The 26,300-nt window shown below is 36.2% G+C and overlaps 1 protein-coding gene across 2 annotated transcripts in view; it reads right to left on the bottom strand.

Annotated features, from left to right (window-relative positions):
• LOC142344823 (eukaryotic translation initiation factor 3 subunit A-like) overlaps nucleotides 1-26,300 on the bottom strand; it is a 143,114-nt gene that overhangs the window by 63,430 nt on the left and 53,384 nt on the right. For both annotated transcript variants that reach the window (XM_075396802.1, XM_075396805.1), the window contains exons 6-13: nucleotides 21,401-21,609; nucleotides 18,529-18,700; nucleotides 18,005-18,202; nucleotides 10,149-10,316; nucleotides 9,856-9,987; nucleotides 9,238-9,387; nucleotides 8,340-8,431; nucleotides 7,876-8,052 (exon numbers count right to left, since the gene is read on the bottom strand). In XM_075396802.1, coding sequence (XP_075252917.1) covers nucleotides 7,876-8,052; nucleotides 8,340-8,431; nucleotides 9,238-9,387; nucleotides 9,856-9,987; nucleotides 10,149-10,316; nucleotides 18,005-18,202; nucleotides 18,529-18,700; nucleotides 21,401-21,609 — 1,298 coding nt within the window. The remainder of the gene's footprint in view (nucleotides 1-7,875; nucleotides 8,053-8,339; nucleotides 8,432-9,237; nucleotides 9,388-9,855; nucleotides 9,988-10,148; nucleotides 10,317-18,004; nucleotides 18,203-18,528; nucleotides 18,701-21,400; nucleotides 21,610-26,300) is intronic.

Below are 26,300 nucleotides of genomic sequence, written 5' to 3'. Positions count from 1 at the left end.
GCGCAGACAATTTATCTTGAGAGACGTAAACTAAATATAACCACAAAATCTAGCGCGAAAATTGCCGGAAGAGCTGCCAAATAGATTTTTGGGCCGTCAACACAGACCGAAACAAATACAGAAAAGAAATCAGAAATTTATCAAAGTCGCTTAAAAACCTTAAAAAACTTTCAACAAAGCAATAAAACTTATTCAAGTTCAATCGACAAAAACCTTATTATTATCAATCTTAGCTACACATATGAGTTTCGTTGACCTTCAGCTCATTAAACCTAACTTTTACAGTTCAAATTTTTAGAAAAATTTGAGGTTCAAATTTCATTTTATTGATTGGGGTAAGCCACGTTTAATCAAAATCTAACTCAGTGAACAAACCGATAAATTGGAGCATAAAAATTTGTCTTCACAAAACAGAACAGAAAACTGGCATCTTAGAGTAACAAATTTTCAGCAGGACTCCAAACAACTAAAGTATCGTTAAAAAAGGTTTTTCAACTTTCTACCATGGACAAAAAACCATTCAAAAGCTTCAATAACAGAAACCGACTAACGTCGGAAAAATTGCTCTCTAATGACAGGCAGGGCGTAAATTTTTCCGTAGTCCGATTCCTTCACCTCGACAAAGCCATTAACCACTCGACTATCAGGGCCTTGTCATTGTAACAATCAGTTTTGTTTGAACAACAAACTTTATTTCGTGGTGAAAGCAATTGAAATCACTAAAAAATCAAGAAGTGCGAGAAAAAGTCACTTGCGAAGTCAAAGATTATTCTAGAAAAGCGGAAAAACGGTCAAACGAAAAATCTGCAAAAAATTAGCCGATAGAATACCGGAAACGACTTGAAGAGTCGTGCAATATAATCTCTAAATCAAATTCAACGAAAAAGCCGGTGTTCTACCTATATCAATAACATCATGGGGAAAAATAAATGCCGAATGGAACCATAGTGTTTTGAAAACAGCAGACACACTTTTTAGTTTGAGGGTGGAGTTGGTGGTGGTGGTGGGGGGTATGTAGGGAGTTGTGGGGTGAGGGGTAGGTAGTTAAGTAAGGGGGAGGCAGGTAAGTGTGGATGTAGGTAGGGGGAAAGGTAGGTGGGTGTATGGGTAGGGGCAGGTTCTGTAATTGGGATAAAAAATTGTTATGGGAAGAAAATTTTTCAAAATGACCTTTCGACTTAAAAAATTACCAGCAGTACCTAATCACTATGTATTAGTAACAAAGCTACTGTTGAAGTCCATTGTTCGAAAACAAAAAGTCAAAAGTACAAGTCATGAACAAACTTGCGCCAGCTGAGAAAACCTGTAGAATCTCAATACTCCTCTTCGAGTCGTAAAAAGACACGTTTACAATAATTGCTTCTCATTCGAAAGCAATTAATAATCGACAATATACAATTCAATATAAATCACCGCACCCATACCCCTTTTCTAGCATCAAAATGTAAGTTAAGATATTGAAATATACCGTTCAATTTTCTTTCGGAAGTGGAGTAAACTTCCTATTAAAAATCAAAACCATTGAAGAGCAAATTAATGAAAAAAGCAACAGCAGAAACGATTTAATAACAAGAAATACAGTTACATGAGACATAAAAGTAGCATGATCAAAATACGTTTCTTAATAGATTATTAACAACAACCAACCTAGCCCTTTATAAGTAATAAGCAAAATTTTGATTTACAAATTGCAAGCACGTAACTTCAATCAAGTGGTTATTTCCAATTCGTTGTTTGAAGTTGAAGAAAACAAATTACTTCAAAAAAACAAAACATGGGAATCAACCATCGAAACGCGTCCCGAATTCTCAATAATTTGCTGCGTCCCCTATTGTTCTAGAGAGACATTTTGGCACCGTTTTGTCGGCACACAACAGACGAAGAACAAACATTACAAATAAAAAAGAGCCTTAAAAATCTAAATGTTACTTTTCATTGACACAATCAAAAGTGTCTGCTACTAGTTGCAAGATCTATAGAAAACAAAAGCCAGATACCGAGGATAAAAAGTCCCACACAAAAGAGACAGCAGACAACATAGCTTGACAGAAAAAATGCGATATCTCCACAGACCAGTAGTCTCAAACTACAAATCAAAAGAAAGAGACTAAAAAATTGGAGATTTTATACAAATTGCTGTTGTCTGCAATTCAATTAGGAATTGGTGCAATAAAGCTGCCCACAAATGACCTGCAATTAAAGTTTGATATCAAATTTCAACAAATACAGTGAACGCACATCAACTTGAGAGAAGAACCTCGAGAGAGGTAAACAATCTATGACCAAAAAAACTTCACACAAAGGAACATTAAAACTAGCTCCAAAAAGTGAACGAAGTTAAAAGCGCAAATCAGTCAAAAAATTTCACGAATGAAGAAAAATTTAACAAAATTGAGTTTGACAAAAAAAATGTTCATAGACTGAGAAAGCCGAAATAGACACAAAAAACTGAAACTTCACAAAAGCAACACAATAATTGAGATAATTTAATAACTTTTCCTCAATAACTTTTCCGAAAAAGCTGATATACAGAGGGGAAGAAGTAATTCAGAGAATTTGATTTTTTTTAGCTTTGCTGTGCGATTTGCAAAACGAAAAAAACGCAGACAAAAAGACGACAAAACAAAAAGAAAAATGGAACACCTCAAAATAGCTACGCTCAGCTTACAGCTCCGCAGCTATAAACATAGCCCGCAGATTGCCGGAAAATAGCCGCGATAGACGCTTGGGGCTTTCCATGAATTCAAACAGCTGAAGAGATTAGATAGACAGATCGACCACCAGTCCTTTAACAGACCACTAGCACTAGACGTTTTGGGTTAGCTTTTTATGAGACACATGAGCTCTATAAGGAGAAAACCCTAAAACGGCTTTTCAAAATTATGATCTTTTCCGTTTGTGCCCCCTCAGCTTAGTGGGCGCATATTATTTGCACCCCTCAGATGCACGTGCAATATTTTTTACATAATGACTTACTATGTAATGGCACGTGCTCTGTAACTGGGGGAGCGCACAACGTACTGGGGGCACAAACGGAGAAGATCCCAAAATTAACATTCGAAATCAAAACTCAGGACTCTAATAATCAAGAATTAGGGCATATATGTTTGGCACTACTTAGATGCACACTATTGACCTTTAACAAGTAAATGTTCATAAAATTTAAAGTTCCATAAGTGAGTTCAGAAGTCATTTTTTAGAGTGAGGTAAGTCATTGAAAAAGTCAATTCCAAGAAGTCAGGGTAAGACAAAACAAAAATCTGTTAGACGAAGTAAAAAAACATAGCAGGACAAGTCCTGAAACACAATTCAAAGAATTGAATGAAAACCTTAAAAGTACTCTACCTGACCAGCAGATCAATTGAACAAAGCCAGTCAAAACACAAACAAAATCATCTCAAAAATTGAGAAACAAAAACAATCAAACAAACTAAACAAAAACATACTCATTACTAAAACTCTTGAAGCTTTTAACCCTTAGGCAAAATTTCATCCCTTTAAAAAAACTTGTTTCTAAAATATGTTCAAGACCAATTTTCGTTTTTGAATTCGGTCCATTATTATATCTGCATGACCTGAAAAATTTTATTGGCCCTTGAGGATCGATTAACACAAAAATGACCGAAAAATTTAAAAAATAAAATCAATTGCAAACTTTAATGAAGATTTGCTAAAAATTGTGATATTAATATCTTTAGAACCATTTCTGTGTCTCTAGAGGCTATCCATTAACCCAATTCCAAGCATTAGAAAATTCATTGGCTCAAAGATCGATAGGCAATAATTTTTAAAATATCTCAAATTTCAAAAAATAGAAATTCGTTCTATAAAAATGTTGATAACCGTTCAATTGCTCCCTATAAACTATCTGATAACACACTATCAAACCCTGGAGGAGGTTAGCTGGTTACTGAGGCAAGAAAAACTGAATAGAAAACTAAAATGTTTTGAAACAACTTGAAAAAAATTGCAAATTTTATCAAAAATTTTCTAAAATTCGAAAGGCTAAATTGTTGAAAACAAATCCATTGGAACTTACAACCATGATAATAACTTTTTATCAGACCGTGGAATATGCTTTCGGGCACATGAGAATGGACAAATATCAAAAATTGTCAAAAACTTTAGGGAACCTTGAAAAAATTGCAGATTTTATTTAAAAAATGCGGAATTTCGAGACATTAAAATATTGAAAACCAGTCCATTATTACGAGAAACCATGCAGTGCTCTATTATCAAATCACAAAGGACATTTCCTGGCCCCTGAAGCTGGAAAAACTCAAAAAATGACAAACATTTTCAAAAAACTTGAAAAAAATTGCAAAAATTAGTATCATTTTGTGTGTTTGTGTTTGTAGTACCAAAACATATAGCACATAAAATGGCCATAAAAAGTCAATTTGTCTGGCAAAAGGCCTTCAACATTTTTCAAAAACTCCAACCTAGGACTAATCAAACAAAAAATCAAAAAAAAATCACAAAAACATGAAAAATTACAACATTTTGAGCCCAAAAACTCCTAAAAATTACCTTATAACCTTAAATTAAGGCCATTCCAGCAGCTGCACCACTCTAAACACTTGAAAGACTACTGAAGCCCACTTTGGGCCTCTAATGAAATTTAACACCCGCTGGGCTTTACCTGTTTATCCCGTTTTGAAAGATCTAAGTCATCTAACACATCTTAAAAAAAACACAGCGCCCCAATACAATTCAAATTCTTTGAATTGTAAAAAAATTTAGGAGCGCTATAGTAGCCGAATTGAGGACGCGCCTATTAAAAAGAACACCAACATCGAAGAAAAGCAAATCAATCGGAAAAAAAGACCGACATAAATTTTTCAAGTTCTAAAAACACAGCACCCCTATACAGTTCAAACTCTTTGAAATGTAAAAACCAAGGGCAACGAAATACATCAACGCTCCGCTTAAGACTTCGCAGCTACAAAGCGCAACTGGTAGATTGCAGGAAAAGTCGTGGACCTCTTTGGCTTCCATTGGTATTGAGAAAGGCAAAGATGGAAGATAGAAAAATTGACCGCAAAATAGTTCGTAGAAATCTAAGGGTCAGATTTGGAGTGTAATTGTTATATGACACAAGAAGAAACAACGTTCTCAAAAATAGAGCGCTCCTAAAATTACATTTTCTGATTAAACAATTTTACATGAAAAATTGATGCACATATGAATGAGGCAAGGAGCTGAAAAGATTTCATTGACGACCTGATCTTAAAAAAGACAAAAAAATTGGCAATAATTGGTTTAATGGCCAATAAAGATAGAAAAAAAACGAGGAATTTGACAAAAACGGGGGGTGGGTGGGTGAGTGTCTCAGCCTCTAAAAACCGCCCTTCCCACAATAAGCATAAGTCTCCAAAACAGTTTCTGTGAACCGCATATTTGGAGACTAGTGAGCTGAAAGGCTCTAAGAGAACTTAATGCCCTCTGGTCGCTACCTGTTTATCCCGTTTTTGAGGACTAAAAGTGAAATGGGCCAGACAAAAAAATCGTTCAAGCGAAAAATCGCATTAAAAAGCATAGTCGGTAGAATACCGGAAACAAGTCGAAGCGTCATGCAATATAGTCTCTAAACTACGCTTACCAAAATCAGAACATCAAAACGAGATAAAATTAACCACCAAAAATGTAGGAACATCAGAATGATAAACATCAGAACGAGAAAAAAAACAAAGTTAGCCCAATAAAACACAATGAAGTATTTTACAAAATTCAGACAACTTCAGTTCAGGGGGATGGGTAGCTGGTGGGGGAGGCGCTTAGGGTATGTGGCAGGGGGGTTTAGGTAGGTGAGGGAGCGGGGTAGGTGGGGGTAGGCAGGTGGGGGCGTGTGTTTGGTCTATAGATTCGATATGTAGATATAGGATAAAAACCTCAATAGACCTCTTCACCTTGAATATTATCAGCAGTTCCTAATTACTAAACTTTACAACCTAAACTACTGTTAAAGTCCAATTTTCAAAAACATAAGTCACAATCAAAAACAGGGGTAAAGGTTCGAAAAGAAAGAAGTCAAAACTTCAGTCGTAACAAACTTGCTTTCTGCTAAAAAACCTGTAGAATCTTCGAGTCGTAAAAAGACACACACGTTTACAATAATTGGTATTAACTTGGTTCAAGAGCAATTAAAAAGAATAAAGCAATAACTCCCAAAATCTGAAAATTTCTATTTTTGCCATTTGAAAATTGTTTGAATAGTGTACCAAATAGTTGGCAATCCAAACTATTTAAAACGAACAATTTTAGTGACTTAGATTTCAATGCTTACTTTTTAGAGAAACCAACATATGTCCTAGACATTTTTTTCTCTACAGAGTTATTTGAAATTTGACTTGCAGACGATGAGGATGGAAATTGCAACAATGACAGACAAAATGTGCGAACTTCACAACCACAATTTTGCTTTAATCTAATTAACCCGAGGATCAACCAAAATTTTCCATCCCGGCTTTAGGACTTCTTTAAGCTTTTCAAAACTTGATAATTGATAGCATGCAAAATTTAAATTTTAGGGCCCAGATTAATAAAACATACCAAGCAGATTTCTGGAAAATAGTCGCCGTTGATTCCCATAACCAAGATTGGGATTGAAAGAAGAGAAAAAACTAAGGAAAAAATGATTTTCGTACAAAATATTTCCAAGTGGGAACTATTTTGATGGCCAGTTTGGTGCTGAACATACTCCTCTTCGTAGTGAGACGACACAGGGGCTAGTATCAATACCAATAAACATTAGAGATGCTGACTAAGAACAAAGTACGAGTGACGGGCATCTAAAATTGGGCTTTATGGGTTTATCCCGTTTCTATTTCTGATTTCTTTTTTAATACTGACTCTGTTCATTTTGAATAGCTTTGCTGTCTAAAAGCACTTTGAGCAGAATGAGAGCAGAGTAAAACTAGCCTAGAGAAGCCAAAAGATTTCACGCAAATTGTTTAACAAGCTGTCAACTATGGTCAGGCAAAAAATTTCTATTCGACGAAATAAAAAACTTAGGACAAGTCCTGATGTACAATTCAAAAAATTTTCCTTGACTTAACAGAAAACTAGACCTAGAACGGACAACGAGTGAATTGAAAAAAAAACCACTTCTAAAAAATCAGACAAAGAGAAAAAACAACAAATCAATGTAAAAATGTCGCATGTGAACAATAATCACTAGCGAGAAATGGAAATCTGGTTCAAACAAAAAACTAGGCCTAGAATTAGCTATGAATGGATTGGTAAATGGTAAAACCATTTAGAAAAAAAATCCGATCCAAAAAATTGAAAAAAAAAGTAAAAATCAAAGTGAAATTGCCACATGTGAACAAAAAACCATTAGCGAGAAAGCGAATTTTTGTTCAAACACCGTTTTCTCACTCTACTTTAAAATTAGAGCGCAAAAATTTCACGCCGCAAAACCACTCGCTTTTTCGCTCCACTTCCTGTTTCGGCGTGACCAAAATCACTACTCCAATTTGACTTCAAAAATCATGAAAATGTGTGAACAGATCTTTAAAAAAGACAGCGCCCCAATACAATTCAAATTCTTTGAATTGTAATAGGAGCGCTATAATAGCCGACTGAAAAGCTGAGGCGGCTATTAAAGAGAGGTAAATGTTCGAAACGAAAGAAGTCAAAATTTAAATCATGAACAAACTTGCTCTAGCTTAACAAAAAAATCTGTAGAATACCAATACTCCTCTTCGAGTCGTAGAAAGACCAACAGGACTAATATAATTGCAACAAACGAGAGAGCAATTAACCAGTAAGGGCATCCCTCCTGCAAGAAGCTTTTCAAGAGAAAAGCGAGTTCGACTTTAGTAGTGGCTTAAGAGTAGCACTGACATAAGGTTGTTTAAACGTTTGACTGACCTGTCTCGTTGTTCCTTCATGAGTTCTTCTTTCCTCCTAGCCAGTAGATCATTCGCATTCATCTCTTCCAAATCCTCGTCCTGGATGTCTTGAAGGATGTTGTTACCTCCCGCTTTCTTCAGGCCCTCCAAGTGCTCCTTAAGACGCATCTTCTCCAGTTTCTTTACCTCCTCTTTCCTAAAATCAGATCAGATTAAATAAATTCTCGTTCATAATGAGGCGCATCCGTTCAATAAGATTAACTTGTAACAATTTGGCTCCAGCTTCTCTTTTACTGTTATTTTTAATTCAAAATTTCAAGCCCACGTATTTGGATGTCTAGACTGACTTAGTCGAGGGGCTATTTGTGTCAAGGTCATCTCTCATTCACAAAAAATGCAACGAAAAATGTATTGCAACGATAATGTGAAATTAATCGCTTCAGTGAACCAACAACTAAATGGGCTATAGCAGTGAGGTCTCACTTGCGCTCTTCTTCTCTCATCATAGCCTCCCTGGCCAGCCTCTGCTCCTCCTCCTGCTTCAACTCCTCGTCTCGCTTCTGCTGCTCACGCACCTAATTGCACTCTTTTAATAAGCTCAGAGTTACATAGGAGTTTCCTTCAAATTGATGCAAAATTTCAGCGACGCTTCTATTGCAGCAACCATCGCCTGCTGTTTGTGCGATTTGTATATTTCGGAAAATGACCTCTGCATAAGTTCAAGATTGTTTGAACAGTTCATCGCAAGAGTAAACATCAAAAAGAAGCAATGCTTACCATTAAACGATACAAATTGCTCATATACTATTCTAATTGCATGCAGATATTATGGCTCATACAAATTTTTCTGCATTCATTGACAAGAAAGAAAAATTTATTTCTCCGGAGAATAATGATCCCACATATAAACGTGCACATATAATTTAGTTTTATATAAATAAGAAAATAGACCAGTAGAGGATAAGCAACGACTAAGGGTGCAAAATCCTGCCATCATGATATTCAGTATATAAATACCTACGAAGTCAAAAAATTCTGGGGCTCATGCTTTCAAAGTTTTATTCATCATTAGGAAAGAATGAGCCAACCGCAATGCGCTATTTACTATAGCTCACAAATTCATATCCGATTAGATAACCTAGATTTTTAAAAATATTTTTTCTCAAGATTTTCGCAAGAGCCATTTTCTCGAAAACTACAGATCGTATAAAGATCATTTTTCACAGAAAAGCCACTCCAGTTAGGGCAGATCAGTAGCATGAATATCAGGGGTATCCTCTTTTGGTTAATGAAAATTATAAAAAAATATTTAGTTAACTCATCGTTACTTAATATAAAACCAGCCACAATTTGAAGCACAAGAAACGAGTGGAGGACTGACCTGTTCCTCCTCCTTGGCTCTGAACTCCCTTTCTATGTCCTCCAATCTCTTCTCAATTCTCTCTGGTCTTTCCAGCATCTTCTCATGATCCCTCTGTTTGTGTGTCAAGTACAGCGCAGACACACCATCACGAAGCTTCTGCTTCTGTTGCTGTAACAAAAAAATTGAACATCAAAACTCAATAAATTGTCGAAAAAACCAACTGCGAACCTCCTTAGGCTCTTTTGAGTACGAAACAAGAGAGCAAATAGAAATTATTTTTGGCGCTGAAATTTTTGGCGCATAGAAAATACAATTTCGAAAGATTTTTATTTTGTCTCAAGCAATATTTTGAAAGTATTTCTATCGATACTACTCTATAGCTAATTGATACATATCTTGTCTATGTATCTTTTCGCCTGCCGTTTACTTTTCAAACGATAGGTCACTCTTATCATGATCTCATGTTAATCTGTTGGACAGTTTGCCTTGTTCGACTTATAAAACAGGAACTGGAGCGTACTGATGACTAGCGATTCAAATGTTTCCAAAAAACGCATCAAGTTTTAGAGGTTAGCTTGCTATCAATATGAAGAGAGCGCAGATATATGAAAATCTATAAAGATTGAGATGATTTACTTGGTAGTACTCGGGGTACACAATGTGGGTTGACTTCTCCAGTACAGTGGCCACTTCGTTCATCATGTCTCTCATCACTTCTGCGTCCATGGGCTGCACTGCTGACCCACTCCCGTCTCCCGATTGACCAACCTACATCATTACAACACATCAGCCTCTATTACTCATGAGACCAGGCAATTTGGAAGTATATTTATCTTCAAGGCTAAACTAAATAATTGTCAACACTAGGGTTGCATAAATGGCTGCAGGTTTTCATGGTTAAACGAATTAATCATACTAAATTTACTAGCCTTTTTCTCTCCACCGAACACAATGCAGCCACCCCTTTCGTCAATGGACAGTTGGACATCTCCATTCCTGGCTGCTCTCAGACACAAATTCTGCAGACTCACTTGGTCTATAGAGTGCATGATCTCCTGCAGACGATCTATCTTGATCAACTTGTAGATCTCTGATACCTAGACGAAAGCAAAATCGGAATCCTTATCTAATTTTACAAACATAACCCACTAACATCGGGCGAATTGCTCTCAAACGCCTGGCGAGTGAATGGCTTCGCCAGTAGCTAGCTACGGTCTAGGGAGGCTAGCGTTAGCTTAACTGAAGGAGAGTGAGGGTGAGCGCAGCCCGGAAAATCGCATAAAAGCCCGCGCGACTAAAATAGTTGCTACAAACTTCGTTCGAGAGCAGTTAAAAAAAAACATTGCCAAAAATATTATCCCCACGGAGAAAACTTAGGCAGGCCAATACCTTATAGACATACATCCAGAACGAATCACTGAAGATGGGTAATAAAACCTTGAAACATAGCCGGCAGATTGCCGGAAAATAGCCGCCGTTGACGCGCCTGACGCACATCGGGATTGAAACACAAAAGGAAAAAGAAGAGATAAATTGACCAGTTTTTTTTTTCAGTGTCAAAAAGTGTTCCAAATCGGCGTGCAGTTTCAATTAGATTGTAAAATTATCCTTAATTCAGCTTCCAAACTGAAGTTTTTTCAGCATAAAACTAGTGCCAGCTAGAAATCGCTTTAATGAAATTTGATAGCCTAATGCTCCACGACTTAATGACCGGACTTTATATGTTTATCCCATTTCTTTTGATATCGCTCTGTTGACTGTAGTCACTACATTGCCTATTTCAATGCATGAAAAAATTCAAATCCATTCAGTTGAAACAGTGACTGAGGTAAGTCAGGAGTCAAACTGAAAGTAGTGATTTATATAGAAGGAAAAACGTGAACAAAAAGTAAAGAGATTTAAGCGTCGTTGACAGGCTGACGGCCGCTATTAATTTCTCCAGCAAGCCGACATAGACGTGAGCAATAATTGAGCGTAAAATTAGTCGAAAATTCAAACATAGGGATGTTAGTGAAACCACACAGAGGCTAGTATCAATGCCAATAAACATTAAAGATGGTAACTAAGAACAAAGTACGATTAACGCGCATCTAAAATTGGGCTTTATGGGTTCATCCCGCTTCTATTTCTGATTTCGTTTTTTGATACTGATTCTGTTTTTGAATTGCTTGGCTGAACAACTGCTGTCTAAAAACACTTTTAGCAGAATGAGAGAAAAGTGAAACTAGCCTAGAGAAGTCAAAAAGATTTCACGCAAAGGTAAACCGAAAAATTTCGACGAAGTAAAAAAAACAGCAGGACAAGTCCTGAAATACCATCCAAAGAATTGCATGAAAAACAGAACTAATATGTGCCTGACCAGCAGATCAATTGAAAAAATCCCAGCCAAGACAAAAGTTGAGAACCTAAAATAATCAAACAAATAAATGAAAAAAAATTATTGCTAAAACTCTTGAAGCTTTTACCCTGAAGGCCAAATATGATACAATTCAATATACTCATTTACTCCCGCACAAGACAGTAAAGAGACTGATTATCCAATAAAGGTAGATAAACTCGAGAAATATGACAAACAGTTTAAAAAACCGACAAGTGCAAAATTTAAAAAAGGTTTCTAAATTTTACGGCAATGAAATGTTCAAAACCATTTTTTGGTCTGAGGTGTTATGCCACAAAACCCATCTACAAGACCTAAAAAAAGTTTCGTTGGCCAGTAAAGTCAGAAACCACAAAAAAATTTTAAAACATAACCGACTAACTTCGGGCGAATTGCTCTCAAACGACCGGCGAGCGGTTGGCTTGGTCAGTAGCTAGCCACGGAGGGGGGGGGGGGGGGGGGGGGTGCACCGGGGGCTGATGGGGGCGGCACTGGGTGGGGGGGGCAAAAGCGCGGGGAGGGGGGGGGTGGAGCCAATAGTGGGGGTGGGGGGTCAACAAGGGGGGGGGTGTCAACCTCTAAGAACCGCCCCTCACACCATAAGTATAAGTATAAGTCTCCAAGACAGTTTGAGCCGAAACAGACCTGAAAGGCTCTAAGAGCACATAATGCCCGCTGGGCGCTACCTGTTTATCCTGTTTTTGAGGACGAAAAGTCAAAAGCGTCAGACGAAAAATTGGTCAAGCGAAAAATCGCATAAAAAAAAGATCGACAGGACTAATATAATTGATACAAACTTCGTTTAAGAGCAATTAATTAACAAACCATTGCAAATTTTAACAAAAAATATTGCTAAATTTTGTGACATTAACATCTTCATAACGTTTCATTTATTCCAGAAACTATCCAGTATCTCTATTTCAAATCTTAAATAGTTTCAATGGCTCAGAAACAAAAAATTTCAAAAAATAAAAAAACAATTGCAAATTTTAACAAAATATAGCTAAAAGTTGTAATTTTAACATCTTCACAACGCTTTCATTTATTCCAGAAACTATCCAGAATCTTTCTTTCACATCTTATAGTTTCTATGGCCCATGAAGATCAATAAATTTGGAACATGATAACAATTTTCGGAAATATTGAAAAAAATTGAATTTTATCAAAATATTGCTAAAACTCATGTTATTAAAATAATGATAACCAGTCCATTACCTCTAGAAAACTATGCAGGAACTTAATAACAAACCCTAAAGGAGATTCCTGGTCAGACGAAAAATTGGTCAAGCGAAAAATCGCATAAAAAAAAGATCGACAGGACTAATATAATTGATACAAACTTCGTTTAAGAGCAATTAATTAACAAACCATTGCAAATTTTAACAAAAAATATTGCTAAATTTTGTGACATTAACATCTTCATAACGTTTCATTTATTCCAGAAACTATCCAGTATCTCTATTTCAAATCTTAAATAGTTTCAATGGCTCAGAAACAAAAAATTTCAAAAAATAAAAAAACAATTTCAAATTTTAACAAAATATAGCTAAAAATTGTAATTTTAACATCTTCACAACGCTTTCATTTATTCCAGAAACTATCCAGAATCTTTCTTTCACATCTTATAGTTTCTATGGCCCATGAAGATCAATAAATTTGGAACATGATAACAATTTTCAGAAATATTGAAAAAAATTGAATTTTATCAAAATATTGCTAAAACTCATGTTATTAAAATAAGGATAACCAGTCCATTACCTCTAGAAAACTATGCAGGAACTTAATAACAAACCCTAAAGGAGATTCCTGGGCCCATGTTGCCGGAAAAACTCGCTGGTGCAAAAATTTCAAAAAATCTTGAAAAAATGGCAAGTTTTATTTAAAAAGCTGCAAAACTTCGTGATATTAAAAAAATGAGAACTAGTTCATTGCCACCAGAAGCTATGCAGTATCCTAATATTAAACCGTGGAGGAGGTTCATTGGCCCTTGAGGTTGGATAAACCTAAAAAATGACAAAATTTTCAAAAAAACTTGAAAATATTGCAAGTTTTATAAAAAATTCCTGATATTAAAATGTTGAAAACACTTCCATTACAACTAGGGCTGAAAAACTCAAAAAATATGGAATTCCATTACCTAGAGCTGAACAAAAAACATGAAAAAAAATTGTAAAAATTAGTATAAAAAATGCGTGTTTATATTTGGAGTACCAAAACAAAGAGCTCTTGTAACTGTCAAAGAAAATAATTATGTCTTGCAAAATAACATTAATCAACTTTTACAAAAACGCAAAAAATTGGAACATTTTGGGCTCGAAAACTCCTAAAAACGACCTTTTAACCTTGAATTACGGCCCTCCCAGTAGCTTCGCCACTCTGAGCAATTGAAGGACTACTAAACGCGTCTAAGGGCCTCTAATGAAACTTGATGTCCCGCTGAGCTTGACCTGTTTATCCCGTTTTGGAAACCCAAGGACATGAAAAGAAAAGTGAAAAAATCTTACAAAAATAAAAAAGAGCACCAATACAATCCGATTCTTGGATCGTAAAAATAGTAGCGCTATAATAGACGGCTGAGAAGCTTAGGCGGCTATTAAAAATTACTTGCTGCAGTGATCAACTTTATCTCCTTCCAAAAATAAGTCAGTTTTTGTGTCTTCCTCTAGACAATTACAGCAACCTATAATTTCTCTTCCTATAAAAATGAAACTTCAAAATATTGCCTTTTAAAATGTTCAAAATTCGACTGTTGGCTTATTGAATCAAGTGTATGAACAAAAATTATCCTGATAAAGTCCATTGACAAAAATTATGCAGAGAATATAGAATAAACCTAAAAGCTATAGACCTAAAACAGACCTAAGACTTCCCAAATCACCTGTACACCCTCGAATAACCTCTTAAACAGAAAAAACAAAGCGGCCCAAATTTGACCTATTTTAATAGATTTTTTTCATATAGCCGAAAGATTGCAGTAATAGCTGCCAAACGCACTGTAAAATAAAGATCACAGCAATTGAGCCATTGGATTTTCTGATGCAACACTCAATATGTTTTTAAACGATGAAAAAATTTGAGAAAAATTTAAAACTTTATTTCGGAAATGAGATCACACATAAATTAAGAGGTCAAGTGTAAAAACAGTCATTTGAAAGCAGCGAAAATGCGTGATAGCGATGAAAGAAGATTGAAAGACGAAAAAAATAAACATGGCTGGCAGATTGCCAGAAAATAGCCGCAATAGCTTCGTAGACCCGCAGTCTCAAAAAAACAGTAAACAGACAGACCGAAAAAATTCCTCTTTTCATTGACGGCTGATATGTTACATTTTGATTAAAAATCTGTATAAGTTTTTCCTGCCTCTATTAGCTGCTCTATCAAAGAACCTTCATTCAGAGTGACACACACACATTTGACCTTATCTCTTTGAATTAAAGTAAATAAAAGTCAATTTCAAAGTGAGGAAGTCATTATTTAGAGTGAGGTAAGTCAAGTGTGACCAAAAATTTAATCACGCAAATGAACAAAAAAAACTCGCTTCACTTAGAGCGACATATGACGTCACACACGCACTTCAGTTGAAACTGCATGAACGAATGAACAAAAAGCAGATTTGAAGTGGTTGTGACGTCATATGGTCGTAACGAAAATCCCGACGACGAAATAAAAAAACCAAGAGAAGGCCAATAATAGCCCCAGCTATCGCTGTGCGGCTATTAAAAACATAGCTGGCAGATTGCCAGAACATAGCCGTAATAGCTTCGTAGATCTGCAGTCTCAAACATAGCCGGCAGATTGCCGGAAAATAGCCGCGATAGACGCTTGGGGCCTTCCATGATTTGAAAAAAGGGATTAGATAGACAGATCGACCACTAGTCCTTTAATAGACCACTAGACTTTTTAGGTTAGCTTTGCACTGTCATTTTTATGAGACATATAATCTCTATAAGGAGAAAGCCCTAATAGGGCTTTTCAAAATTAGGATCTTTTCCGTTTGTGCACCCTCAGCTTAGTGGGCGCATATTATTTGCACCCCTCAGATGCACGTGCAATATTTTTTACATAAGGACTTACTATGTAATGGCACGTGCTCTGTAACTGGGGGGCGCATAACATACTCTCTAAAAACCTTCATTTAGAGTGACACACACTCATTTGACCTTATCTCTTTGAATTGAAGTAAATAAAAGTCAATTTCAAAGTTAGGAAGTCATTTTTGTGAGGTAAGTCAAGTGTTACCAAAAATTTAATCCCGCAAATGAACAACAAAAACTCGCTCCACTATAAGCGAAAAATGACGTCACGCACGCACTTCAGTTAAAATTGCATGAACGCATGAACAAAAAGCAGATTTGAAGTGGTTGCGACGTCATATGTTTAACAAAAATAGCGACGAAATGAAAAAAACCAATGGAAGGCCAATAATAGCCCCAGCTATCGCTGTGCGGCCATTAACAAAAATGAGAGAAAGAGGTGAACGCGACATACACACACGAACAAACACAAACAGACACAAACTAACACGGAGATAAGATTGAGAAAGACCGAAAAACGATACTGAAATAGATGTAACAAATTCAGAGAGAAGGTTTCGCGTTGCTACACAAAAAGAAGCATTGAAAGGATAAAGAGGATAGAGAGACAGAAAGACCAATTGAAAGAGAGAAGGACGGAGGAACGAAACCAGAAGAAATACAGTGAGAGAGAGAGAGAGCGAGAGAGATTAATTGAACGAAAAAAAGGAAAGAGAAAAAACGTAGGAAAGAAAACAAGATGGAAAGTGATTTCAAAAAGAGATGGTAAAGTTGCGATAAATAAAAAGATAAACATAACCGACTAAAGTCGGGAGAATTACTCTCAAACTCAAACGACCGGCGAGCGGCTGGCTTCGTCAGTAAATAGCCAAGGGAGGGGGGGGGGGGGGGTGCACCGGGGGCTGATGAGGGGCAACACTGGGTTGGGGGGCAACAGTGCGGTGGGGGGTGGAGGCAAAAGTGGGGGGGGGGTGTCGCAACCTCTAAGAACCGCCCTTCACAACATAAGTATAAGTCTCCAAAACAGTTTGAGCTGAAACAGAGCTGAAAGGCTCTAAGAGCACTTAATGCCCGCTGGGCGCTACCTGTTTATCCCGTTTTTGAGGACGAAAAGTCAAAAGCGTCAGACGAAAAATCGGTCAAGCGAAAAATCGCATTAAAAATAGACCGACAGGACTAATATAATTGCTACAAACTTCGTTTAAGAGCAATTAAAAATAAAGAAATGAAGTTTTGAAAAGAAACGATAGAATGTAAAGACCACAAAAAGATAGATAGATAGATATAGAGTAAGACAGACACACACAGAGAGAGAGAGAGAGAGAAAGTGAGCGTTCGGAGATGGAGCGAGTTTGTGCGAAAGGTGATTGACAGTAACCACTACACTACCTAGGCTATGTAGGTCATTGCTCACAATCCGTTTTATTTTAGCAAGAGACTTAAATCCGTAATGCCCGCATTTCAAACCACTCGAAATATTCAAAAAAAAGTCACTCACAAAATGAAATCGGAAGAATGTTCTAGAAAACAGTCAAGCAAGAACTTTGTAAAACACATACATGTTTACAATAATTGCTTCACACTTCGTTCGAGAGCAATGAACAACACATAACACCCAAGTAAGTAAATCCCTTCTCTGGGCGAGCATACAAGCCCACGTAACCCCGCGGTAGCAGCCTTTCTGCCCAGGTTGAATTCTCACCATCTACTTTTTTTTTGCTTTGAGCCTTGTAGGTCACTGTACTCTCTCGATTTGTCCGCTTAACCATGATCCACTTAAACATGCGCTTCGAGAGGACCCTTCAACATGCAAAACTTTTGCCCCATTTTAGTGCTCGTGTGTTCACTATATAGATTGTCTATTTTAATTTGGTCACCAAGCTTTATTATGAACATTATTAATTGCTCTCAAACAAAATTTGTAGCAATTAGTTGCGCCCTGTTGGTTTCATTTTCTAATGCTTTTTTGTATGACGTTTTGCTTTGGTCCTCAAAAACAGGGAAAGCATGTAAAGCCCGTACGTCATTAAGTTACTGAGAAGCTCATAAAGCTCTAGTAGTATTTACATGTACAATTTATCGAAGTTGCTCATATGACAATCATAATCGAAAGAACAGTTTTTTGATGGTTTGTATTCATTTCAATGCGAAAACACAAAACTGCTCGAAAACACCCTCACCAGAAAAAATATAATTCATTTACCGATTTTTTTTACTGCTAATTCAAACCATCCCCATCATCGTAACCTAACTGCAGATCGTACCTAACAATCGATGTGCTTACTAGCTATCAATAAGATAACAAGAGAATTCAAGAAGACCTGCAAGAGACATTCCTGACTCTAGATCTTCATGTTCCTACTTGAAAGCCTACCTGTTTCAGGACTTTCACCACCATCACAGGTTCGACAAGTGGAATGTACTTGCTCAGATCCGAATTCTCCAGTTGGTTGATGCTCTCGATGCTCTCCATCACCTTATCATGCATCTTGAGAGGCTCGAAACTCAACTCCAAAGAGTGGTGCAAATCTACCAGACACTTGGAGGCATTTTGAAGAACTCCATACTTCTCCTGTACAAAAATTATTTTTATTTTTACCCAAAAATTTTTATTTGACTTTAAACGGAAGCAACGTTCCCAATACTGTTGAATTTAGTTATACTTTAATACATATGCTAGCCATGTAATTAGAGAAGGGCAATATATTATCAAGAGTGCACATAAACAAAAACGAGAGAGGACATCACAATTATGGCTCACCCATAAAAAGGAAAAGTGACTGATGGTTACTGGTTAAGCGAGTTATTTCACAACTCCATTTAATCCGCTTTGTTTTATAATTTGACAAAATCAACCAGTATCAGCCAATAATTGAAGTGGACCTGAGATGCTCATACCATGTCTGAGAGCAGCTGCTGCCTGGTCGGGGGAGCTGCAATGCCCAATACAGCACAAAGTCGTCGCTGGTTCTCAGTATGAAGAGCCATCATGTCCAAGTACTTTGTGAGCCAGCCCTCTTGTGGCTGTATCGGAATGGTCAACACCGCAAGCAACACTACATTTGACAAGCTGAAAAAATGCAACATTTGTATTGCATAAGTTGTCTCTTACTTTTACCATTATCAGGGGAAGTGAGGAGCAAAAATTAAAACATAGCCGTAAATTGCCGGCAAATAGCCGCCGTTAAACCCTTTTACGCACATCGGTATTGAAACAGAAAAATACGAAGGAGACGAAAAATGAGCGAACTTTATTCTAAGTTTCAGTCCAATTCAGCTTCTAAACTGAAGGCTCTCAAGCTTAAAACTAATGCCAATCAGCAATCGCTCTAATGAACTTGGATAACTTAATGCATTGATTTAATGACCAGACATTTTTATCGAATTATACCGTTTCTTCTGATTTCGCTCATAAAATTTTTCAGAAAAAATAATGTCAGAACCATCGAAAATAGTATTCATGAACTCTAACCATTAATTGGGTTCATGTACGCCTATGGCACCTATTAATTACAACGTGAAAAGACAACAAATAAGGCGAAAAATTTAAATAACCACTAAAATTTTTTTTAACGAACAGCGTATAAGTCAAACAAAGCAAAAGTTACGAACTGAAACCATAAATTTAATCATACTTAGCAAACGTTGCGACCTGTTATAAATGAGACTAAGAAAAGACAACAAAAAGAATAAAACCTCGTACAACTAAAAAAATCGATAAACTCGCAGACTGAAAATTAATCCCCACAAGCAACCTACGAAACCTGTCGGCATTGAGATTAAATGATAACACAGCAAAAAAGACAATAAAAAACCACAAAACTAGAAAACTCAGTTTTGAGAACAAATAGTGTCAAAGTCACGAAAACCACTAGCCAAGAACTCGAATCATGAAATAAGACCTGTGATAGTTGATACTGAAAGATAAGAAAACAGAAAGATTAAGAGGCAAAAATCAAATATTTACTAATATTTTAAGACAACAATTAGTGTCAAAATTATAAAAAGCATCAACTGCCCGCCCATCAATTTCAATTAGAGTGAAACGCACTCACTTGAACTTATATCTTCGAATTAGAGAAAAAAAATTGATTTCAGAATGAGGAAGTCATTTTGAATCAGGTAAGTCACGTGTGACCAAAAGTTAATCACACGAATAAGCATAGCCGGAAGATGACCGGAAAATAGCCAATGTGGAAGCGCTTGATGCATATCGGGATTGAAACAGAAAAAAAAGACAAAATGACCGAACTTTTTTCTATTTTTTCAGTGTCAAAAAAAGTTCTAATTCGCGTGCAGTTTCGGTTGGATTCTAAAACTATACTTAATTCGGCTTCTAAGCTGAAAGCTAATAAGCTTAATACCAATGTCAGTTAGCAAACACTCTAATGAACTTTGATAACCTAAATCTCGATGATTTAATGACCCGGCTTTATCAGTTTATCCCGTCTCTTTTAACTTTGCTCTTTTGACCTTGACTGTATTCACTGTTTTGAGTAATTCATTGAATGAATGTATTTTAAAACCATTCAGTTGAAACAGTGAGTGAGGTATGTCAGAAGTCAAACGTGAAAGTCGTGACTTTTGTAAAACGAAAAAACGTGATAAGTAAAGCGAATTAAAAAAAGGAGAGCGCCTAAATTATAGCCGTTGAGAGGCTGACGGCGGCTATTAAACAAACATTCTCCATTAAGAGTGAAAAATGACGTCACGCACGTACTTCGGTTGAAATTGGAAGGACGAATGAACAAAAAGCAGATTTGTGGCGATGGTCGTAACAAAATCCTGTTGACGAAATAAAAAAACCAAGAGACGGCCGATAATAGCTTCAGCTATCGCTTTGCGGCTATAAAAAAAGACGCTCCAGCAATACTCTTCTTCGCGCCGTACAAAAGCCACGCACCAATACAATCCACATACTCTGGATTGTAAAAAAAATTGAGAGCGCCTTAATGGCCTTGTAAGGGCTGTTCATTTCGTGCGAAATATACTAATTTGACTTTATCTCCTTCAAATAAACATACACCGACTAGTGTCGGACAAATTGCTCTCGAACGATAGGAGGGACAAATTAATGCAAGGGATGCAGCCTAGATAAATTTTTGTTGATAGTTGCGGCGAAAACATCCGACCAGAGTCTGATTCCAACCCACGACCGCCGGAGTCCTTGACAGAAGCACTCGGCTATCAGGCCCTTGTAACTTTCTATGCGATAATCGCTTTTATTTTAGCAACAAACTTTACTTCGGAGTGAGAGCAATTCAGATCATTCAAAAATGAAGAAAAGAAGCGTGAAAATTCACCTGAAAAGCCGAAGAAAGATCTAACAAAAGCGCAGAAAGGGTCAAGCGAAAATTGTGCATAAAAAGACATGTCTACAATAATTGCTTAACTTCGTTCGAGAGCAATTGCAATTAGACATGTGCGCATAATTAATGCATGAAAATAGCCCATAAATGATGAGTGAAACAGATAGCCCACATCTGTGTAATGAATCTTACAAAACAAAACCGACTTGAGTCGAAAAAGTAAACAAATTGTAGAGCACTGTTCATTTGAATGTTAGCGTTTACCGGTCGCCATTTGAGTTCAACTGCTTAAAATTGTGCATGCGAGAGCCATTTAGATTACGCCTATATCAGGAAGTCAAGCGGGGAAAAAACCACGAGAAAAGACATCAGACAAGCAAACTTTTGCATGATAATTCAACTATTGCTTCAAACTTCGTTCGAGAGCAATGACCAACTTCACTCAGTAGATGTGTACTAACTTAGCCAGTTCCTCCTGCGAAAACGACTTTTTGTAGTCTCTGGTGATGACATAAACTCTTAAGAGTGCCGCCGCATGATACACCATATTGCACGACTGGAAGCAGACCAGCGCGAACTTCTGGTAGTAGTCCACTATTGTCTGGGGCTTAGGAGGTTTCTTGTAGTAGTTGAGCAGGCTGTGGAAGTCATCGATTGCTTTAAAGGCCTCCTGAAAACAAATTAGGACACGTAATTTACTGAACATTTAGTTTCAGAAATACGTTTATCATCTAAAAGAAATTTTTTCAAAAACCTAAGTGACCTGAAAATCAGCGACATTTCGACAAGGAGGTAAATCATTTACGATTAGAAAACTTAATACGCAATTCAGCTTAAGTCACTGCCTATTACTAACATAGCCGGCAGATTACCGGAATAGCTGCGAAATAATAGACCTGCGTGCCATATAATAGAGTTAGAAACAGATACAGATCTAAATTGAAAAAAAAATCGACGCCGCTCAAAAAACTAGGCTAAAATTCAGCGATAAATTAATAAAGCTTGTTAAAATTCATTCCACAGAAGCCTCTTATTAGGGACCTTTACTGCACATAGGAGTTCCTTTGACCTTAAACAAATTCAAATTAAACTTAAGTTTTAAAGTGCAAAAGTCATTTTATTGAGTGAGGTAAGTCACGTATGATCAAAATCTGATCACGCAAAACACCTAAAAAATTTCGCTAAAGCGAGTGAGAAATGACGTCACGCGCGCAAATGCCGTTAGTGAGAGGAAGACGTCATTCAGAAAATTTGACTTTTTCAGTTTTGCTGTGTGAACAAATGTAAAACGAAAAAAGAGCGTCAGACGACGAAACAAAAAACATAGCAGGACAAGTCCTCGTGTACAATTCAAAGAATTTTCATTGACTAAACAGAAAAAAACTAGACCTAGAATGGACTACGAATTAATTGAGAAAATAATTTTTTTAAAAAATCAGATAAAAAATAAGAAAACAGAAAATCAATGTCAAAATGCAGCATGTGAACACATAAAACCACCAGCGAAAAATGAAAATTTAATTCAAACAAAAAACTAGGCCTAGAATGGCTGTGAATGGATTGGGAAACCAAGAAACCGAATTTTTGTTCAAACACCGTTTTTTCACTCTACTTTAACATAAGAGCGAACGAAATTCACGCCGCAAAACCACTCGCTTTTTCGCTCCATTTCCTGTTTCGGCGTGACCATAATCACTACTCCAATTTGACTTCAAAAATCATGAAAATGTGTGAACAGATCTTAAAAAAAAACATAGCCGGAAGAATTCCAGAAACGACTCGAAGGAAAAACTAACGCCCCTAACAACCATAAAACTTATTCTACTGATTGACCACAATAACTAACATAATGCTTATCCTACTGATTAACACTTGTCACTTTAAAACAAGAGAAAGAAAAACAATGAAAATTAACTGACCAGAAAAGACGATAAAGCACGTGATAAAAATTTTACATTGAGTTGCAAGTTTACAAAAAACACTTTTTGGCGAAAACACATGCAATAGGTTTAGTTTTAATTTGTTGAATCACTGCTATTTGAGACAAAAACCCAACACAATTTTCAAGTAGAATAAACGAAGGTAAAAGAAAGGAAACGGAAAACAAAACCAAAAATATTCTCTGTAAAATTGGCCACAAATTATGAATTAAATACCATTATGCTGAATTCAAATCATTATTTCAAAAACATTTTGATACTACATCTGGTCAAGTGTCCACCAAACCAAATCATTGTCTATTTAAAAAAGTAAAAACGAAGAAAGAAAAAAATAGAAAAAAAGTTAGAGCTTAAGAAAAGTGAAAAGTTAGTGATAATTGTCAAAAAAAAGCTCACTAAATACATTCCAACAAAACCTAGAAAAGCTCCTATCAAAAGCTAGAACACTAAAAAGTAGCAAAAAGCAGACAATCAGAAGATTTCAGCAAAAATTCAAAAAAAAACACGAAAATGCGCGGAACTCTTCATAAAAGTTACTCGATTATCTTTAACAAAATGACTCAAATTCAAAATCATCAAAACGCATCAAAAACAATTAATTTGGACTATATGCATCCCCAAATGCTATAAAAAATTGAAGAACACAAAGGGCATTTAAAAACAACTTGAAAAAAATCATCGAAAAAATTGAGCTTTTTTTTTTAATTTCACGGGAGTACATAGACCTAAAAAACGTTAATTGGAGCGAATATAGCACTGGAAGACTTCTAAAACAATGAGAAAGTCGATTAGGCTGAAAAATTTCTCTAAGTTTAGAAAAAAAGCTAAAAACAGCAAAAAATTAAGAAAAAAAATTCAATATTTCTCAGTTTATTGTCATTTTTCTAAACAACAAAATCGTTTAAAACCTAAGAAAATGTAATCACTTGGTATCTAAAAGCTCAGTAACTAACATGCGTCTATTGAAAGCCCATACAAAGCATTATAACAAAACAAAACGCAAAAAATTGCTAAAATTCGCCTAAAATTCAGCAAAAAAGCTGAAAAACCAGCAAAATGGTATAAAATTCTTATTAATGACCAGAAACCTACGAACCACTATTAAAACAACCCTAAGCATCACACAATATCATAATCAGACTTCTAAACCAAAAAAAATTAACAAAAAATTAAAATCCGCATGTGAACAAAAAAATTTCGCTCGCTTAGAGAAAATTTTTTCACACATCAATTTCTCGCTCTCGCAAAAACAGCGGTATGAACAAAAGCCACTCTCTTTTCGCTCCGCTCTTCACTTTTGTTCAGCACAAAAACCACTCCAAATTTTCTCACGCGTTTCATTTCCCGCTTTAAAAATCACTCCAATAAAATTGTTTAAAAAAAAAGGACTTCTCCAATACTCCTCTTCGAGTCGTAAAAAAGACAGCGCCCCAATACAATTCAAATTCCTTGAATTGTAAAAAACCAAGAGCACCGTAATATAGCTACGCTCAGCTTACAGCTTCGCAGCTATAATAAAGAAATGACGTCATGTCACGCATATAGAAGCAGCACAGTGCGGCGTGAGAAGATAGATCAACAAAGCTGCTATTTTCATGCTTGAGACATGAAAGAAAACAAGGAAGCTCGGTAATGTGCGTTTGCACATAATGCCCAGAATCAGCTTATCTATATTTTTGACTTAATTGTTAATCAACTAAGGAAGAGATAGAAAAATTTTAAAAATTCACATACTACTCGAAAATAATTTGTGTGAGTGTAAGTGAGTGAAATATGTGAGTGTATATTAATAAATGAAATAATAAGAAGACCCCAGGACTAATATATTTGCTACAAACTTTGTTTGAGTAATTAAACAAAAAATTGTAGTAAATTGTAGTAAATTTCCGGAGCTCAAACAACTTAAGTTGTCTAAAAAACTAGATAGAGCAATAACTACGAGTCCATTTGGGAAACCATTCAAAACGCATCAGAAAATTCGAAAAAAAAAACAGCAGACACAGAAGTCGCACGTAAACAAAACCCACTTTCGAGAAACTTTTTTCGACAAAAATTAATTATCAAAATGTGGGAACAACATAATACAGCTCCCCTTCAAAAAAATCTTTGAATTGTTAAAAACATAGCCCACAAATTGCCAGAGTAGCAGCGAAATACATTTGCGTGCGGTATGATAGATATAGATACAGATCAAAATGCCGCATGTGAACAGAAAACCACTAGCGAAAAAGAAATTTGGTTCAAACAAAAAACTAGGCCTAGAATGAACTATGAATGGATTGGGAAAACCATTTAGAAAATCCGATCCAAAAAATCAAAAAAACAGTAAAAACCAAAGTGAAATTTTCGCATGTGAACAAAAAACCACTAGCGAGAAAGCGAACTTTTGCTCAAACACCGTTTTCTCACTAAAGTTTAAAATTAGAGCGAAAAAATTTCACGCAGCAAAACCACTCGCTTTTGCTCCACTTCCTGTTCCGGCGAGACCAAAATCATCACTTCAATTTGACTTCAAAAATTATGTGAAAATGTGTGACCAGATCTTAAAAAAACAACAAGCCAATACGATTCTTTGAATGGTAAAAAACCAGAAGAATCCCAATAATAGCCCCAGCTATTGCTTCGCTGCTGTTAAAAAAAACTGAACGAAATTCACGAAATTCAAAATTGAAATATCAAAAATCATAAAAAATTGGTTTTTTAAAAATTTGAAAGTGCCAATTCGAACACCTTTCAACTCAATTCTATATTACTGTTGTCTTTACCTAACAACTTTAAAAGCAGATCATCATACATTTAAAAAGATTTGCAAGAACAAACAAATAAACATACCGACTAAGGTCGGGCGAATTGCTCTCAAACAACCGGCGAGCGGCTGGCTTCAGTAGCTAGCCACGGATTAGTGAGGCTAGCTTTAGATGAATTTAAGGGGCGTAAGTGGAGCGCAGCGGGGGTGCAAAAATAGATTGGGGGTGTGGGATCAATTTCTAACAACCGTCCTTCACACCCTAAGTATAAGTCTCCAAAACAGTTTCTGTTAATCGCATACTTGAAGACTAAGGGCCTGAAGGGCTCTAAGAGAACATTATGCAAAATGGGCGCTACCTCTTTATCCCGTTTCCGAAGACGAAACTTAAATGGGTCAGACGAAAAATTGACCGAGCCAATGATAAACAGGGGAATATATTTGCTACAAATTGCTTTTGAGAGAAATTCACAATGATTTCCTAAAAATTCCTGTTAAGTCATTTATGATAAAAAACATCTCTACTATAACTCAGTGTTAGTGAGGACCAGAGATGATGACATAACAGCAGCTGAAGTGCGGCATCAAAAAAAAAGAGAAAGAGAGAGAGAGCGTGAGAGAGAGAGAGAGAGAGAGAGAGAGAGAGAGAGGTAAAACGTGAACCAGAAAGAGGAA

The sequence above is a fragment of the Convolutriloba macropyga genome, chromosome 8, assembly GCF_964194025.1.
Source record: "Convolutriloba macropyga chromosome 8, txConMacr16.3, whole genome shotgun sequence".
Lineage (NCBI taxonomy): Eukaryota > Metazoa > Xenacoelomorpha > Acoela > Convolutidae > Convolutriloba > Convolutriloba macropyga.
The sequence above is the reverse complement of the archived record's forward strand: the minus strand, read 5'-3'. Positions and strand labels throughout refer to the sequence as shown.